The sequence below is a fragment of the Daphnia magna genome, linkage group LG6 (genome assembly GCF_020631705.1).
Source record: "Daphnia magna isolate NIES linkage group LG6, ASM2063170v1.1, whole genome shotgun sequence".
Classification (NCBI taxonomy): domain Eukaryota; kingdom Metazoa; phylum Arthropoda; class Branchiopoda; order Diplostraca; family Daphniidae; genus Daphnia; species Daphnia magna.
In genome coordinates, this window is record NC_059187.1 from 299,179 (window position 1) to 317,800 (window position 18,622).

The 18,622-nt window shown below is 38.5% G+C and overlaps 2 protein-coding genes and 2 long non-coding RNA genes across 28 annotated transcripts in view; 2 read left to right on the forward strand and 2 right to left on the reverse strand.

The window, feature by feature from the left end:
• The first annotated feature begins 142 nt into the window (after positions 1-142).
• Positions 143-2,464, forward strand: LOC116924729 (E3 ubiquitin-protein ligase RNF13). The gene is made up of 9 exons (XM_032931254.2): positions 143-848; positions 906-968; positions 1,029-1,068; positions 1,128-1,233; positions 1,312-1,486; positions 1,557-1,744; positions 1,799-1,917; positions 1,981-2,024; positions 2,122-2,464. The coding sequence occupies exons 1-9, from the start codon at positions 470-472 to the stop codon at positions 2,235-2,237; spliced, it is 1,230 nt and encodes a 409-aa protein (XP_032787145.1). The 5' UTR covers positions 143-469; the 3' UTR covers positions 2,238-2,464.
• Positions 2,465-3,130: 666 nt separating this feature from the next.
• Positions 3,131-6,202, forward strand: LOC116931197. The gene is made up of 8 exons (XR_006648160.1): positions 3,131-3,460; positions 3,545-3,641; positions 3,718-4,210; positions 4,363-4,429; positions 4,485-4,953; positions 5,081-5,737; positions 5,800-5,878; positions 6,000-6,202. It is a non-coding gene; the product is annotated as an uncharacterized LOC116931197 (long non-coding RNA).
• Positions 6,203-6,851: 649 nt separating this feature from the next.
• LOC116924736 lies at positions 6,852-8,205 on the reverse strand. Its single transcript, XR_004395137.2, has 6 exons — positions 8,146-8,205; positions 7,749-8,043; positions 7,617-7,688; positions 7,468-7,509; positions 7,327-7,407; positions 6,852-7,229 (listed from the first exon to the last, which is right to left on the reverse strand). It is a non-coding gene; the product is annotated as an uncharacterized LOC116924736 (long non-coding RNA).
• A 1,056-nt stretch (positions 8,206-9,261) lies between these two features.
• Positions 9,262-18,622, reverse strand: part of LOC116924737 (monocarboxylate transporter 2) — a 40,756-nt gene continuing 31,395 nt past the window's right edge. For 2 of the 25 annotated variants that reach the window (XM_045175356.1, XM_045175330.1), the window contains exons 3-19: positions 15,791-15,976; positions 15,458-15,605; positions 15,178-15,319; positions 14,971-15,105; positions 14,734-14,886; positions 14,544-14,673; positions 14,259-14,396; positions 13,661-13,992; positions 13,415-13,573; positions 13,253-13,321; positions 11,493-13,187; positions 11,312-11,408; positions 10,743-11,235; positions 10,524-10,590; positions 10,000-10,468; positions 9,770-9,872; positions 9,262-9,690 (exon numbers count right to left, since the gene is read on the reverse strand). In XM_045175356.1, coding sequence (XP_045031291.1) covers positions 12,879-13,187; positions 13,253-13,321; positions 13,415-13,573; positions 13,661-13,992; positions 14,259-14,396; positions 14,544-14,673; positions 14,734-14,886; positions 14,971-15,105; positions 15,178-15,319; positions 15,458-15,605; positions 15,791-15,976 — 1,901 coding nt within the window. In that variant the 3' untranslated portion in view covers positions 9,262-9,690; positions 9,770-9,872; positions 10,000-10,468; ... (2 more) ...; positions 11,312-11,408; positions 11,493-12,878. The remainder of the gene's footprint in view (positions 9,691-9,769; positions 9,873-9,999; positions 10,469-10,523; positions 10,591-10,742; positions 11,236-11,311; positions 11,409-11,492; positions 13,188-13,252; positions 13,322-13,414; positions 13,574-13,660; positions 13,993-14,258; positions 14,397-14,543; positions 14,674-14,733; positions 14,887-14,970; positions 15,106-15,177; positions 15,320-15,457; positions 15,606-15,790; positions 15,977-18,622) is intronic. The other 23 variants (XM_045175349.1, XM_045175350.1, XM_045175339.1 and 20 more) reach the window with 23 other exon arrangements.

Consider the following 18,622-nt stretch of genomic DNA (forward strand, 5'->3'; position numbering starts at 1 on the left):
AAATCAGGAAATAAATGAAAATTTATTCATAAATTGATTTTAATTAGTGTGGGGTTTGGAAAAAATTGATTACAGTACGTTTACGTTGGCAAGAATTCTGTGAAACAAAACAAGGTCGCAAGCTCCGCACACGGCTCCGCGTTTTAGCCGTTACCAGTTTCCGCCTTCGCTTTCCGGGGACAACATATTATGTGTTATTGTCATTACGTCGTGAATTTCATATTTCATTGGGTTTCGTCCTATCCAACCATTCAATTCGCTCATTTAGATCAGTTACTCGTCGTTATTCCTTAATCATATCTTTTTAAACTCCTTGTATAACTTATTCTCACACCCACGATGGTTTAAACTTACGTAGGTTGAGCTGGGGTTTTTTTAAAGAACCGTTTATTTCCCCTGGCTTTTGCGAAACGTTTGTTAGTGTTCAATAGAACTGACCAAATATCCGACAGCTTCTACAGACTTTAGAATGTGTAAGAGTTTCCCGTGTAACCTGGTTGACTTCTTCTGTAAATGGGTGTTTTTAACATACCTGTTGGTATGGATAGTTGAAGCAGATGTTTTAGTAATATCTCGCGATACAAATTCCACAGTTAATGCTTTTCCCAGTTTACCTGCAAATTTTGGAAAAGTATTACCGTTTGATGGTTTGGCTGGGTGTGTGGTTGTAGCAAATCCTCAACATGCTTGTGGGCCAATTGACCAACCTCCAAAGAACAGTAGTTGTTCAGATACATGGTTTGTCCTGATAAGACGGTTTGAATGTAATTTTGTTGACAAAGTTCGAGCTGCTCAGAATGCTCATTATGATGCTGCAATCATTTATAATGTTGGATCCAATCTCATTGGTATGATGAATTCTAGTATTGTTTTTTTTTTATAAAGTCTAATTTTTTTCCTTGTAGAGCCTATGGCAGGAGAAAATGATGATGACATTACAATTGCTGCCATATTCATTGGACAAGATGGTGATTCATGGCTTTGTTGTTGATTTTTATTGTGTTTGATATTCTTTCATTCATCCTCAGATGGACTTAAAATTCAGTCCTTCTACACATATGATAAAGGGTATTAGTAAAACAGTTCAATTCTGTACTTGAATGATTAATTTGTATTTTTGTTGGAAGGTACATGCTGTTACTGACCAATGAGTTGCCATTTAATATAAACAGCTATCTTCTACCATTTGCCATTGTTGTTGCAATCTGTTTTGCAATAATGGTTGTTTTCATGGTAAGTGTTCACCATATATTATTTTATGTGTGCTTCATAAATAATTGGACTGAAGGAATAATTTTTACATGTATTTAGTTGGTCAAGTGCGTCAAAGAGCGCAGACGATCAAGACGTATTCGCTTACCTTCGTCGTCCTTGAAAACTATTCCTACGAATAAATTTAAAAAAGGAGATCCTTACGATACCTGTGCGATATGCTTAGAAGACTACGTGGATGGCGATAAACTGCGTATTCTTCCTTGTTCACATGGTAAAATATTATTATTATTTTTTTTTTTAAATAATAGTATCCATGAGTTTAAGGAATTGTATCCGTGTAGCTTACCATGCCAAATGCATTGATCCATGGCTTACACGTAACCGTCGGGTATGTCCAGTATGTAAAAGACGAGTAATTGCGCGGGGCGAAAACTTTTCCGATTCGGATTCTGATACGGAAGATGAAAGCCGTCCGCTTCTGCGGCCGGGTTCGCACAGCTCTTCGGGAGGAACTTTCACTGATCAAACGGTAAGTCCCAGATATTGAAAAATACGTATCGAAACGTTCTAATCCGTGGTTCAGAGAAGTATTGGAACCAGTAGCCGTCCAGTAGAGGGGCCACCTATTTTGAACGATGAGGTGGTCACTGACAGAGGACATTCGGTTCTTGTTTCCGCCGATTCAGTTGTCATTGAGAATGAGTAATGAAAGAAATTTGAACAGTTTAAGTAGCACTATTTAATTCGGCCGTTAATAAATTTTAGGGAAGACAGAATTCCCGTAAACGACGAGGAAGATTTAAATGGCGGTAACGTAAATTTGATTTTGTTTTGTTTTTTCTCTAAAGGAAAAAATAATCGCTTTCTGAAAACGTGTGACTATCCAATTTCATGCTCGATTTTTAGACAGTGACGCATCATTCTACGGCGAATCTGAACAACGTCACCAAAACTCGAATGCAAATAGTTCAGTGTGTTTAACTCCTCAAAGCCAACGTTCCCGGGATGCTTTGAACGTTTAAGAGACCCTGTAATTAACACTGTAAGTCGACATGTTGTCACACTCTAATTACCTATAGGAAGCTTGTTTCTACCTATTTTTTGCTATCTGGTTGTGAGAAGATTGAACAGACAAATTCACATTTCACTCGGAACTCCGAATCTACCATTAAGGGTAGATGGTTTAATGGTTATGTTTAGTTCATTATAAGAAATATTGCGAAAAACTCAATAAACATAATTCATCTTATACCATAATAAATGCGTTCCGAAAGCGGGTAATGCCAACCATCGTGCGAGAGACATACCCAGCTGTATCCATTTCCTTTTAATGCTGTCATAATCGTTTCCAGTTTTTACGAAATTTTTTCCTTCATCATCAGTTAGAAAACTGTACTCCTTCACGTCTCTATTCCTCTAGTACAACTAGTATATGGCAATAAAATAAGCTCTGGTTCTTGATGCATTCGTCTGAAAATAAAAGTGTTCCAAGAAAATTATAATTATTTCTGGGCGGAATTATGCCATGAGGAGCATCTGACGAGAACCCTAAAATAAACGAAGTACTGTACGGAACGTCGTTTGATCCATTTTTTTATAGAAAACTCTTATCGCTAGCTGATCGTTTCTGTAGCAAGTAAATAGCTAACTAGCACTACCATCTAACGTTAAAAAACGACACTAATAGAAGGGATTTGAATAGACCACGCCTTCAACGAAGGAGGAGTTCACTACATATTGAATTTATCGATCGATTGTTAGGCCCATTTCGATCGCTACTGTACAGTCAATGGCGGCATGCCGGAAACGCGCATTGGAACTTGGAAGTGGATGCATGTGCGACTTGATGTGGCGTTGCATGTGGCAGGCTCCGTTGGTAATGGTAAGCGTATTAATAAATTAGGGTATGTAAGGCAATGAGTTATGCCATAATATCTCACTTAGTTCGCAGACTGGTCATTTGATGATACGTGTGAGCAGCGGTAGTGCTTCGGTGCCTCAAGAGGGAATCGCAGAACATAGCCATAGAGCTAAAAGTCATAGAAGATTTTTAAATTGTTATTTGATTTTGTGTTGTTTCGGCAGTAGTATGTCCTTCAACAATCTGTTATGTCCAAACATGGAATGAGTCGCATGTGACTAAGTCAACCAAATGTGGCAACAACAATTAGTCAGCAATGGAATTAGTCGGTGGAAAACAACACATTCATTCCTGAGGATGGTTTTGAGTTTATCTATGCTTATTGTATGTTTAATTTTTATTGTTATTATTTTAAAATTAATATCTGAGGTTTTTCTTTATCATGATTGAAATTTGCCATGTTTTAAGGCCAACTGGAAGGATTCCTCATTTTCACAGAACTTTACCATTTTCATGGTATACTTCACTGTTTGTCAGCGGATTGTCACTTGGCATCATTTGAATGGTACAGTATATTTGCCCATTATTTCTTTTAGTTTTTGTTTGTGATCATATGTCTCATAGTGTTTGCATTTCTTCAGGTATGGTCCATATCAGCAGTGTTATGATGCACTTCTTAAATACACCAATCCCTCAGAAAATATTCTAATTGAAATTATGGAAATTTCTGCCCTTCATGCAGAACTGCACAATGATGGGTTCGTATAAACAAGCTTGAAATGACAAACCAACAGTATTTTTGGTTTGGCTTACACATGCAGCTCTATGACATGCTGATGTTAGCTAAATTGTTATTAATCATAGGGGTAGGTAGTATGAAATGAAATATCTTCTCTTGGATGTTTGTGTCTTGTATTTGTTTGACATGACTCTTGATGCAGGAAGCTTTTCCTGCTTCTTACAAAAAGGGACATTGGATGCCTTAATGTCTAATACCAACCAAGTGTCATTGCAAAGATAGGTCAAAGATATATTAATATAGATTACACTCTGAGTGATGGTGACATATGGTAAAAAGAGAGAGCAGTATGAATATTTGCTGCATCATTTACTTCTATTATTTATATCTTCAAGGTACGTATCTTACTGATTTCTATTGGTTTTGTTTGTGGAAAGAATATCTTGAGCGGGAGAATTGGATCACAATTAACTAGATGTTTTACTATTTTAAATGAGTTTATCACAAAGAATGTTTTACTGATTCATGTTCTGTTTCTGTAATGTAGGTAGAATAATCGCAATGTCGTGGTAGTAATTCGCGAGAGATATGCCAATAGGGTTTCGCTGTTTTCAGTAACTGTATCAGCAAGAATGTTATACTGAAGCCCAATTATATTCCTTACTGTAGATTCGCAATCGTAATGGATTTGAAGAGTATATTGATGGAGTTTTGGTATAAAAAAGTACGTGTTCGTTGGAAGGGCACAGAAGAGTTCCGGATCCTTTTGCTATCGCAAATGTTATGGTATTATTTCACAAATCATTGAAGTGCTTATTTGGAACCCCTTGTTTTCTGTGGCCTTGTTTCCCCCTTGACTTATATTATTTTCTTTAACCCTTTAGTGCGTGTAAAACTAAAGGCTAAAAGAAGAAGAATGATTCAAAAACTGTGGGAGAGAATCATCAAAGAATTATACTCGTTTAGGTAATCCTTTCGGATTCGATTCGCCGTTTGTGCTGCCCTTTTCTGTAAAGCACTTCTACAGAGTGACGACTCGTCGCGAGTGCATGACATCCATATCGATAACGGTTTCCTGCGTAAAGACGAATCCGAGCAAGTCGTCACTAGTTTACAGCAACTCGGGCTCAACCTTCGGGTAATTTGAGATACTTTTCTGGACCTTTCAGAATATTATAATTGGCCAAAGTTTGATACGAGATTAATTGATACGTCGTCCTGTCACATCTCAAATTCTATGGTTTATAATTCTTTTTCTTTAACAGAGTTATTTTCCAGACAGTGGCTTTTCATTTCTATTGTCATACCAGCGATCAGATTTGATGTTTCGAATTGTTTTGGGTTGCTAAAGCAAGATTGACTTTCTACGATGCTTCCACCAACGTGCATGGTCGCCAAACTTTGTCGTTGTGTCGGACTGTAAATCCGGAAGATAAACGTCGAATTTTTGGCGATATATTTGTCAAAGTGATAGATAGAACGGCTAACGATTTAAATGTCATTTGGGATAATCTACTTCTCTGACAAGGTATCAAACTTCTCTTTTTGTTGTTGAATGTATTATATTGCCTAATATCATCTAATATCACTGCATAGCTGTTATTAACCATAGTTTACTTTTACAACTATCAAAATCTTAAAAAAATGAGGAAATAGATAAATTCTATATATTTTTTATCGTGTCGAAACCGGTTGCCAAAACAGCTGACATTTCCCGTATGTATTCAAGACATCTAGGGGAGAAATCACTAACTCCGTAGAATTTTTACTGGTATGTCAGCTGTCCCGTCAGCTGTTCCATTTCGCGAGGCTGTTTTCAGAGGATGGCTGCTGAAACGAACGTCTCTTCTTGAAATTTGACCACTGTTTCCGTGTATTTTGAGTTGCATCTTGTGAATTCAATCAATGCAGAGTTGTTCAAGGTATTATGGCAAAAATTCATATCAAAGTAACATCGTACCACTTATATTTTAAATTTTTAAAGGAGGAACATGGCTTGGCTTTGCTAGCACGTTCTTCATCTCCGTTAGTCTGATATACCCATTTTGTTTCAAAGGTGATAGGTAAAAAAGAGTAGCTCTTTGTAATCTTTTTCTCTATCCAAATCTCTTAGATTCTTGGAGGTGTCATCAGGTGACGTTAGAATTTATTGGTAATAGTTTGTTGTTTAAATCATGCTTTCAGGTCTTTGAGATGTACCTGATGTAGTCTTGTGGCTGCAAAATCATTCAATGACTTGGTTCAATCTAGGACTTGGTTTTTTCTATCGTGGTCAACAGTTTTAATTTGCAGAGAACCTGGAGGCACCTGATGTGTTTCACTGGCGTTGGAGTCACTCGGTGACAGTAATGTTATGTTGTCAGTTTAAATAAACATATCCAGTATCATTCTTGTGTTTGTAGAGTTATTACCTCATTCAATGGAAACAAAGGAGTTAAAGAAGGTAATGGTTAACTCCGTTTGTTATGCCACCATGTGAAGTTAGTTTGTTTTAGTCATTTTTTTCCTTTTTTTTGTCAAGTGATTGCACTTGAAGTCTAATGGAACAAAGAAAACAATTTATTCACTGATGTTTCACCGACTGTGAAATCTATTGAAATAAGTACTTGTGAAAAGGTTGGACTTAGAGTGAAATAGGTTGGGAAAACAAATAATCTAAGTTTATCTTTGATTTGCATAAATTCGAATAAGGTGAAATGAAATAAACACGAAGAATAAATTAAAATTGAAATTGTTTTTATTGTCCCACCTCCTCCCAACAATTCCACCACTATTTAATATAACAATATACATACACACAAATATTTACACAAACATACAAACACTTAACTAAGTTAACCCGTTGGCTGCCAGGCCACGCAACCCGTAGGTTGCTTAAACTACAGTAACTAAACATCGCGTCTTAAAGATCGCGAACAAGGTGGGACTTGTCCGAAGACAAGTCCGGGCTGACACGGTGACGGAATCCATTACAGGGAATGCACACCCTCAGGAATCCGCCACCGCATCGACAAAGAGAAGTCCCTACTGGTGCATTGCCTAAAGCGCCTTGCGGCGAAGGCCATTGCGGCCGGTCCCTACAAGCTACAAAAAAAATGGGACGCAAACGGGGTGGCAGCCAACGGGTTAACTTAAACATAATAATGTAAAACAAAACAATACCAGAGCGAATATCCACGGTGAATTCCCAACGTGAAGGGCGAAAGAGAAGCCGGCGACGAGGTGATGGCGTAGACAAAGACGGCGAAGACGACGAGACGGAGGTGAAGGCGAAGATGACTAAGACGACGAGACGGAGATGAAGGAGAAGACGACTAAGACGACGAGACGGAGATGAAGGCGAAGACATCAACGAAGACAGCGATGAGGTGAAGTCGTAGACAACAACGACAGGAAGACGAAGAAAATGTAGTTCTAAATAGATTAAATGAGGCAAAAAAAAAGAAGTAAGTGATTTTGAGCGGAAAATGGCATTTGTCTGATAAAACGATGAAAAAGACAAAGAACTTACACGTGTGGTCCACTGGGGGCGAAACTACCGAAATTGTCAAAACGGCAGTGTCGTACCGAAGGAAGATGAATATTTGCAGTCCTACCACAGAAGTTTTTGTTACAACACAACAATGCTCCATAATATAGAAACTTAAAATACCAAAAAATGGAGATGTTGTTAAAGCCTATCCATGTGAGCTGGCTAAGTAACGGTGAGAAGAACAGCAGGATTAACAATGAAGATTTCCGTGTACACAACAAAGATTTATTAAAAATGAGAAATCCAGATAATCCACCAAATTAAAATACCATGGAAAGGCAATGAGGATGAATCTTATTCAATGTTGGCATTCAGCAGATTAAGAAGAGAGAAGGAGAAGCCTGTGTAGAGAAAATTGTTACAGATGTGTATAGTGGAAGATAAGTTATGTTCTGAAATACCACATTGAAGAGCTGAAGGGTTTTGATGATGGTTGGCTAATCAGAGAAACTTGGAAATCTGGATACCTGGGATGCTGAGGGTGGATGGTTAGCAACACAAAGTAGATGAAGACTCTGTCGCTGACTGATGAGAGAACACATCACTAAGCTTAAACAAAAGGCTTGAGGTCCATTAACAGTACTTGAACTGGATGGTGATCTTCATGTAAGCAATAGTGGCCTTCTCAAAGTGTCAGGATCTTTTGTGGTACATTGATAGCAGGAATGCAGGCTGCTGGTTCAGCAGCTGGCATAGCTGACAAGGCGAAACACCAACACAGAAAAAAGCAATTTATTTCAAGTGTTTCCTGTTCAATATATACCCAACGATAGCAATACTGAATAGATAACAACATACCGTAAATTTTTTGACGAAAAATCCTTTGAAACACATAACAGCGTAACGTAACAAACACCCATTTAACTTGTCACTCATAATCTTCATCATAAACGCAAAAAACGCCATCTAGAGTTTCCTCCTAGAACCAAAAATTATATATTTTTTTTATGTAGAACAAGGTGACAAGTTGAACGGTACAATACTTGCTTTAAAGTACTTGAATTTTGTTAATCTCTGATAGCTGAATTCCAATTTTAGGCATCCTAGAAAATAGACTACTAGTTGCAGCACGAAACGGCAAAACATTTGTAGGCAAAACTGTCGTAGCTCGTAGGATCAGCCTGTAGTGTTGAAAGCAAGAAAAGCACGGAATAATAGCTACCACACCCTAACGAATGCGAGAAAAGTATTTGAAATTGTTAGAACATTAAAGCTCATTTTTTACTTTTTGCATATTGTCACGGAAATTTTCCGGAAGTAACCGGAAGTAGCCAATATCTCAGGAAATAATGATCCCATAACAAAATGAGTAGGATTTTCGTGATCCTTATTAAATTTGGGATGGGAATGATTTGTTTTTTTACTAAAAGTCGGATTTGACAAAAATCGCGATTTTTCATGAACTAGTTCAGGAATATTTGCGATTTTTGACGATTTTGGGGTATTTTGAGTTTATACATGGAATCGACCCCAAATTAGACGAGGATCACGAAAATGTGAATCTTTTATCAAACAGACCCACAAATAAGGAGTTATTTGGTATTTTAAAACCGGAAGTTGAAATTCCGGAAATCTAAAAAATGAACTTTGTTCTCCTTCAAATGGTTAACCAGATTTTGATAGTTGTAAAAGTAAACTATTGTTAATAAAAGCTATGCGGTGTTTTAAAAGTTCTAAAAGTACAATTTCAGTTCTGACACCTAAATAGACTTGAATCGAAAAATCATACATTTAACACGATTAAACCACTTACTTACTTGGTATTTAGTGAAAACCTGCAACCGAAATATGACAGTACTTGTCAAAACAATGTTTTGGGTTCTACTAGTATCTGGCTGGGTGCAGCTAGACTACGCAAGGCCCTTTCAATGATTCGTCTGCTCCGTATGCGTGAATGAAAATGCCACGAGGAAATACATTTTTAAACTTTTATTACCCTCCACTTATCCATTCTTCATGGATTAATCAACAATTATCATCAATCAATCCCCTGAAAAGTGAAGAACACTTCTGGGTTTTAAGAATAATAATATAACTAGATATAAATATATAACCAGGACCAGAAAACGGGTGACATTCCAGTAATACTGTGGACAGACCCAGCTCACGACCTAAGACCTTACTTCATCTTTATGGAAATGAAATCTGTTGGAAAAATTGCGAAAAGAGTAAAGATCTTACTGGAATGCTAGAACGCAATTAACTTTAAGAGGTTCTACTACACGACCGTAAATGCGCAACTGACGAACCATTTCGGAATCGTTATGATGAGTCTTTAAATGGCATCAGTGCGCGAAGAAGCCATATGCGAAGCGGCCCCAATTAAATCCGGTCTCAAAGAAACTATAATATTTTCATACATGATGACATAGAATATTAGGCAACATAATACATTCAACAACAAAAAAGAGAAGTTTGATACCTTGTCCGAGAAGTAGATTATCCCAAATGACAACAATTCGAAACATCAAATCTGATCGCTGGTATGACAATAGAAATGAAAAGCCACTGTCTGGAAAATAACTCTGTTAAAGAAAAAGAATTATAAACCATAGAATTTGAGATGTGACAGGACGACGTATCAATTAATCTCGTATCAAACTTTGGCCAATTATAATATTCTGAAAGGTCCAGAAAAGTATCTCAAATTACCCGAAGGTTGAGCCCGAGTTGCTGTAAACTAGTGACGACTTGCTCGGATTCGTCTTTACGCAGGAAACCGTTATCGATATGGATGTCATGCACTCGCGACGAGTCGTCACTCTGTAGAAGTGCTTTACAGAAAAGGGCAGCACAAACGGCGAATCGAATCCGAAAGGATTACCTAAACGAGTATAATTCTTTGATGATTCTCTCCCACAGTTTTTGAATCATTCTTCTTCTTTTAGCCTTTAGTTTTACACGCACTAAAGGGTTAAAGAAAATAATATAAGTCAAGGGGGAAACAAGGCCACAGAAAACAAGGGGTTCCAAATAAGCACTTCAATGATTTGTGAAATAATACCATAACATTTGCGATAGCAAAAGGATCCGGAACTCTTCTGTGCCCTTCCAACGAACACGTACTTTTTTATACCAAAACTCCATCAATATACTCTTCAAATCCATTACGATTGCGAATCTACAGTAAGGAATATAATTGGGCTTCAGTATAACATTCTTGCTGATACAGTTACTGAAAACAGCGAAACCCTATTGGCATATCTCTCGCGAATTACTACCACGACATTGCGATTATTCTACCTACATTACAGAAACAGAACATGAATCAGTAAAACATTCTTTGTGATAAACTCATTTAAAATAGTAAAACATCTAGTTAATTGTGATCCAATTCTCCCGCTCAAGATATTCTTTCCACAAACAAAACCAATAGAAATCAGTAAGATACGTACCTTGAAGATATAAATAATAGAAGTAAATGATGCAGCAAATATTCATACTGCTCTCTCTTTTTACCATATGTCACCATCACTCAGAGTGTAATCTATATTAATATATCTTTGACCTATCTTTGCAATGACACTTGGTTGGTATTAGACATTAAGGCATCCAATGTCCCTTTTTGTAAGAAGCAGGAAAAGCTTCCTGCATCAAGAGTCATGTCAAACAAATACAAGACACAAACATCCAAGAGAAGATATTTCATTTCATACTACCTACCCCTATGATTAATAACAATTTAGCTAACATCAGCATGTCATAGAGCTGCATGTGTAAGCCAAACCAAAAATACTGTTGGTTTGTCATTTCAAGCTTGTTTATACGAACCCATCATTGTGCAGTTCTGCATGAAGGGCAGAAATTTCCATAATTTCAATTAGAATATTTTCTGAGGGATTGGTGTATTTAAGAAGTGCATCATAACACTGCTGATATGGACCATACCTGAAGAAATGCAAACATTGTGAGACAGATAATAGCAAACAAAAACTAAAAGAAATAATGTGCAAATTTACTGTACCATACAAATGATGCCAAGTGACAATCCACCAACAAGCAATTAAGTATACCATGAAAATGGTAAAGTTCTGTGAAAATGAGGAATCCTTCCAGTTGGCCTGAAAACATAACAAATTTCAATCATGATAAAGAAAATCCTCAGATATTAATTTTAAAATAATAGTGATAAAAATTAAACATACAATAAGCATAGATAAACTCAAAACCATCCTTAGGAATGAATGTGTTGTTTTCCACCGACTAATTCCATTGCCGACTAATTGTTGCTGCCCCGTTTGGTTGACTTAGTTGTATGCGACTCATTCCATGGTTGGACAAGACAGATTGTTGAAGGACATACTACTGCTGAAACAAGAAACAACACAAAATCAAATAACAATTTTAAAAATCTTATATTACTTTTAGCTCTATGGCTATGTTCTGCGATTCCCTCTCGAGGCACCCAAGCACTACCACTGCTCACACGTATCATCAAATGACCAGTCTGCGAACTAACTGAGATATTATTGCATTACTAATTGCTTCATACCCTAATTTATTAATACATTATCATTCCCAACGAAGCCTCCACATGCAACGCCAAATCAAGTTGGAAGTCGCACATGCATCCACTTCCAAGTTCCAACTTTCAATGCACGTCGCCGCCATGCCGCCATTGAGTGTACAGTAGCGTATCGAAATGGGTCTAACAATCGATCGATAAATTCAATATGTAGTGGACTCCTCCTTCGTTGAAGGCGTGGTCTATTCAAATCCCTCCTATTAGTGTCATTTTTTACCGTTAGATGGCAATGCTAGTTAGCTATTTATTTGCTACATAAACGATCAGCTAGCGATAAGAGTTGTTTATAAAAAAATTGATCAAACGGTGTTCCGTAGTAACACGTAATTTAAAAATTCCAATCACAAAGGGAAAAAAAATATATATATGGAAAATTTATCCTATAAATTTATATTTGATATATATAGCCTATATCCTTATTGGCGAATCAAGAGGGAATAACTATTTCAATAAATTTTTTTTTCTGCAAATAAAACTGTTTTATAAATTTCCTATTGAAATCCAACAAATTTTTATAAATGCGTTTAATGAACGTCTCCATTTTTTAAATTCGTTTGGCGCACACTATACATGCCTTTGTCATCAATTTAGGATGCCAATACGCTTAAATGAACCTTTTGCTGTATTCAGTTGACTCGTGATTGATTCATTTCGTTCCGTTCTGAAAATAAATAAGTATAACAATCATACATGAACATTAATTTCGTTATAATCTTTACATCGACAAGCACATCTTCCTTACAGTCGACAAGCAAATGCTATGCATTATACGTAGCGGGTTCCTTAGCTATGAAACGTCGGTTACGTAACCGGTATATCGCACAAAATGTACGATCATACGTGGACCTCCATACTGTGCAGCATAGAGCTATGTGGCTACACGAGGAATTTGCTGACGAGGGTCAAATCGTTTTCCGATTTACGCATCAACATTTCAAACAATGAAAATTTCTTAAATTAAGAGTTTGTTGACAAACGGAAAGGAAAATAATGATCGAAACTGTTCTCAAACTCGGCCTTCAGCCTCGTTATTCTCATGAATTTGGATCATTTTCAATGGTGAATCGGTGTGGTCCCGTTCGTCGCTTTGGTTACTAAATAAGCGAAGATTTCCATGTCCGGCGTGATTGGTGGCATTTGTCGTGTGATGACACGACGACTCGCAAAATCCACCCTTGTTTCCATAACGTCCGTTGAAAGTCTGGCCAATCTGTCGGAAAAAAGATGACTTTCGATGCTTGCGATCAGAATTGGAGGATGAAGAATGTTGAATGAGGTTGTTCTCGTATTCGCTTAGCATCAGGTAGTTTTCAACCTGAAAATAAATGGTTCGTCGCAAATGATTTTCGCAATTTTCTTCTTGAAATGTTTACAGGTTACCTTATCGCACGAAGTGATGCAATCGGCAGCAAAATCTAATTCTTCTAGTAAGTGATCAGGAATGTCCATCTGTTTACGAACATTGTTACAGATTAGACTATACAATTTCTTTCGATTCTTTAGCAGTCAAAATAATAAAGACAATGATGTCAATAAACTTACATCGGCAATGCCTTCTTCGGAGATGCAGGTTAATTCGGCTGCACCGGCTCCATAAGGTAACTCTCCTAATTGAGCCAGTACCAAAGACGTTTGTTGCAAAAGAGTTAGCGGTGGAAGGTGGATTTCTTCATCAGCCAAAGAATCTCTTCGAATGCGACTCTAACATTGGGAAACAAACCAAAATCTCTTGGTAGACTATTATATAACTTCAAATGAAAGAAACCACGAAATGAATCAATTCAAAACCTTGCAAGATGGTGGACAGGGTTCTTCGTCCTCGTCTTCTTCTGGCTGGACCTCAATCCCATCGATGTCTACGCGACAAATTTCCCCGACTATTCCACTAGCCCCACCTCCCGTGCCGTCGGTGTTCGGTTCGCTGGCCACTTTAGGTGTACGTGGTCGATTTCCTCCAACTGGCGTTCGGGCTTTCTTTCTGTGCTGGTGCTTGTGGGAATGTGACTTCGACAAAACATACTTCCGCAAATCTATGACGAACAGCGCCAAACTGCCACTCAACACAAACGCACTGCTGGCATAATAGGGTGCCTCTTGGCCGTACTCTGTACTTAAGAAACCTATACGAATACGAAAGGGTTTGCAACATGTTAGTTATTGGCATTACCTTTCTTCAATGCGCAAATCAATCATTGAAATGTAGCCCCCTAATATAGAAGAAGGAATTCAGGAATGTGTGATGACAGATTCGAAATGAAACATTTGTTGCATGCGCAAAGTAAAGCTATATATATACTGTATAGGCTATTATGTACAGGCCTATAACATCGATGACTGCCCGCAAAAGTAGCCTATAGTCTATATGATATAACCAAGTTGCATATACCCGCCAAAGGAATGCCGCAGACTAGAGGTAGTGCTTGCGAAGCCTGGACGAAACTCCATGCGCGGGCAAAGTTTCGGGCTCTAACGCGCTGATAGACGAACATTTTAAGGGCATAATGGTACGCGCCCAATCCGAAGCCTGTTGTACATATTTGAAACAAACATATACCGGTTAAGGTATATAATACGTATAAAACATTAAATGTGCAATCTAGCATGCATTTATGTATATACAACGAGGCATAGCCTAATATCTTTTCAAATGTTTTGTATACGTATAGCCTACCGTAAACCCAGCAAAAGAGACCGTGATGGCCACCCGTTGTTGGTTGTTGGGCAATTGACGGCCGGGACGACCATGGCGTGGAGACCACTGCCTGTGAAAGTAGAGCCAAGGCTGCCAAAAATCCTGCCGCCTAGATTAAATCACGCGTGTTACGAACCAAAAATGTTGTGTTAGACTTTAGTTATGTTACTTGGCAGAGATATTGACGCCCGATTTTGCATTCGGCCGGTTCTCGGACGATGAGTAGCCCAACAGCTATGCAACCCAACGTCCAGGCAAGTCCCATATACACCTGGAGCAACATGGACGAATCTCGACCCTGGGTCTTCTCCGTTTCGTAGCCCTGTTTCGAATTGGAACGATCGTTGAACGTCAGTTAAATGTTTAAACGCCAATAAGAGGAAAAAAAGAACTCAGATGAACTAGCCAAGTAGATAAGAGGCGTGTATATGCCGGCTGCTATAGAAGCTGTTGAGACCATGATAGTTTGAATAGTGCGCGACTTGAGCGACGTGAAATCGAAGAAGGGTGGCTTCTCTTCGTGCTTGTTCTTCTCTTTAATCTGTCGAAGATGAAACCATTTTTCAGAAGTGTTCTGCGATTGCAGTCGCAGCTGTTTGGTTGCGTATAATACCTTCTTTCTTTGGTTCTTCAAATGGAGGATGGCCCTTCTCTGTGGATGGTAAAGAGATGCCGATCTGTAGCAGGAACCCAGGATAAACGTAACGAGAACAAGGCCGGTAACAGCTTGAAGACCCAAGCGCCAACCTATGGCACTAGATTAGTTCAAGAGAAATAATTCGAACGTCGTTAATGCAGAGAAAATGTAAATGGTATATACAGTACATTCGCAATAAATAGAAGAATAATATACAGTAAAGGCTAGATGGTATAGCGCAAAGCCATATTTATACCCGAGCGTTGTGTGAAGGAAGACGGTCATAAGGGCCAAACCGACACCGGAAGACCCGACTAGGGCGATTTCAACCGCTTCCCTGCGTCGTTTAAAATACTGGCCAACCATTAAACTGGCCGTGTCACGGGTTAAACCCACTCCAATTCCTGTGGTTCATCAAAAGGAAAACATATATCAGTTGAGGATCCGCAATTATTCCGACGACGTTTCTGCCTTTTCTCTTCTCTTGCGATGAACTGATGCGTTGCGTATAATATGTGTAGCCTTATAAGCATCAGTTCCATTGACCCATCGTTCAACCGCAAACTGGTATTTCAACTGTGACCATTACCGAGAATTAATCCATAGCTGAGAAACAGCTGATGGAACTGGGAGGCGAAAGAAGTGAAAAGCAGTCCCAGCGCAGCTAGAAGCCCACCGAAGACGGCCGTCAGTCTGGTCGACTTGCGCCGGCACCAGGCGACAATCACCGGCGAGAGCAACGACGCCACGCATAGCGAGAGGGCAGCCAGCGCACCTGAAACGTCAATCAAAGTAAAAGATTTCACAAATGTCACAGCACATGACGGCATCACAATAACGGACGTCGCATTATGAAATGGGAACTAAAATGATCGGTCGTTGACTAACAAATTTATGATGCAAGACGACGAGCTCAGCAATATACATCAGAGTTCAAATTCAGTTAAACGTCAAAATTAAATCCTTTTCGTCACGTGAATCATCTTGCGAACAAATCTATTCGTTTAAACGGACTTTTTCCTCCGATAAACACTAATAGATGAAGCGATGAGAGATGGAAAGAGCAAGGCAACTGGATCGATTAGATTGACCAGTGTGGGGTTACTAAATTGATCAGTTCCTATCGGAGGAAACACACACACACACAGCACACACAAAGAAGAAAGAAAACTCTCCGTCAACAAAGAAAACTTTCTTGTCTGATGGATGAAGTACAAGTGAGATGAAGCGCAACTATTAGACTACTCTGTATAGGGACGGAAAGTTTTGTTGATAATCTGTTGGATTCCTAATACCGGAATGGCTTTCAAAAACTCGAATTTCCGTCTTTAGAATCAATCGGTCAAGCGTTTGCCATCCAGAGCAGAGGGGGAGTCCTGTTTTTTTTTGTTTTTTTTTTGTGTTTTTTTTTTACATTTTCCAAGTGATTTCTCGATTATTCTTTTTGATATACGAAGACGGAGAAATGGACACGACGTTTTCATCATTCGTCACAGTTCAGTCCGTGGCAATTGACTTGAACGAATGAACTGTGTCGCTTCCAAAGGCAAGGCTCCACATAGATAATGGTTTGCGCTAACGGGATATGTCAGTCTATTGAGTTCAGTCTAGAGGAAACGAGATATTTCCGTTAGCTGGGCAACAAGGCTGCCAGTCAATGCTGCCACTTACAGGCTATACACAGCAGCTACTTAGTGCGGCCTTGTTTCCATTCTTTTTTTTTTTTTATGTACATACGTAGACTATGCACGTAAACGAAACATTTATTTACCATAATATCTTATTAGAATTTCCGTTTCAGTTATTTAGTTATAGGAAGAAGGATGCAGTGTTCAATTGTTGGTGGTATGGGCCTAAGATTAAATAAAGAGGACGGATATTAAACCATGAATTTGTTTTGTTTTGTTTAATTGTTTTTTTTTTACTTTCCACAATAATTTGAAATTCAACGATTAGACTAGAAAAAGAAAAATGTGTCTTGTCGAATCAAAACAGATTTTTCTTTTAAACAGAACACAATCACTCAACGTGTCATCTGTTGAATTTTTTTGGAATTCGTCGAGCATATTAGTTGTGTCATGTTTAACCATACCATAGCTGGTGAATTTTCCTATATGCGCAGATCGCAGTGACATATCGCCTGCATGTAAATTACCAAAAGAAAAATCAAAGGCCACCGAAATTGAGACTAGTGTGTCACTATAACGTAGACTAGGCTACGTAGTAGTCTAGGTGTGTTGTCACGTCAACAGCCATTTATGCTGCCCTATAAATGCTATCATTAACCTCGTGTAGCCTAATCTAAATTTCAGGGAAAAAATTGATTTGCAAAGGCTGAGATGATATTGTAAATAATCCGTTACGTGAACAAATACAGAGAAGGGCAAGGCAGCTGCATTCTCGCTCGTGTATAATGGCTAAAAAAACAAAACATAGCGGATTGGGAGCAATCACACGGCCGGATAGCTGCTGTGCTAACACGAAAGCTCTCTCGGTTGGGCCAAATCGATTTCTATAGCCAACTCTCGTACATCTGAACGGTCCCTCTCCCTTTCTGCCTGTCTCGTACATCTATACACAAACATGAGTCGCCTCCTCCCCGAAAAATGTTTCTTCTGAATGTGTATAGGAAGCTTGATATTGACGTGCCAATTGTTTCAAGTCTTTACTTGGATATTTCTTTTCTTTTCGGCCGTAAATAACGCATGCACTTGAACATTGTAAAAGTACTAGTCTCTGTCGCAAACGGTCGCAAAGAGAATGCACAAGGGCTCACTTGATTTATATGGAACGGAAGCGGATGCAATGATAGAGAGGAAAGATATAAACATTCGGACATCCGATCTGAGAAAAATCCATTTGTTTTTCTTTCTTGGATCGGCCATTTTCGTTTTTCTTCTTTCTACACTCTCGTTGAGTTCACATCATTCTTCCGCCTCCTCTTCGTCATTTTTGCGAATAGCTGCTGAAAAACAAATGTGGAAAGGAGCAATCATACGGTACACTGTAAATAATACGCCCACTGTTCTTGGTACGTTTTCTACGAAGAATCAGGTTTTAACCAGATGTAGTGTTATGTCAATGGCCAAAGGGATCTACAGTATACATCTCTTGAAATGTAATGAAACAAACTTTGAAAGAATAATTTCTGATTCACACGATAGCTGATCTTCGCAATCAAACAGCAGATGTTTCTTAAACTACTCAATTTTGAGAAGGTAAGTATATAATTCTCTGCCCGGAAACCAAAACCTGCTATATTATATTTCAGCTGCTAAACAATAGAGCGCAGGAAATGCCGGGTGAGAGACAGCAGCAGCGAATTGCAAACGGTACGTGTTTCCAACGAATTAACGGTTGTTTCGTTTTTCTTTCCCCCCCCTTTTTTTTTACTGACTTGCAATTTGGAGGAACGTTAACC

Bases quoted from the DNA above. Each gene is read 5' to 3' on its own strand.
- LOC116924729 (XM_032931254.2), top strand. From the start codon at position 470: ATGTGTAAGAGTTTCCCGTGTAACCTGGTTGACTTCTTCTGTAAATGG. The intron at 1,069-1,127 runs GTATTAGTAAAA...TTTTGTTGGAAG, and splicing joins TTCTACACATATGATAAAGG to GTACATGCTGTTACTGACCA. The intron at 1,487-1,556 runs GTAAAATATTAT...GTATCCGTGTAG, and splicing joins TATTCTTCCTTGTTCACATG to CTTACCATGCCAAATGCATT.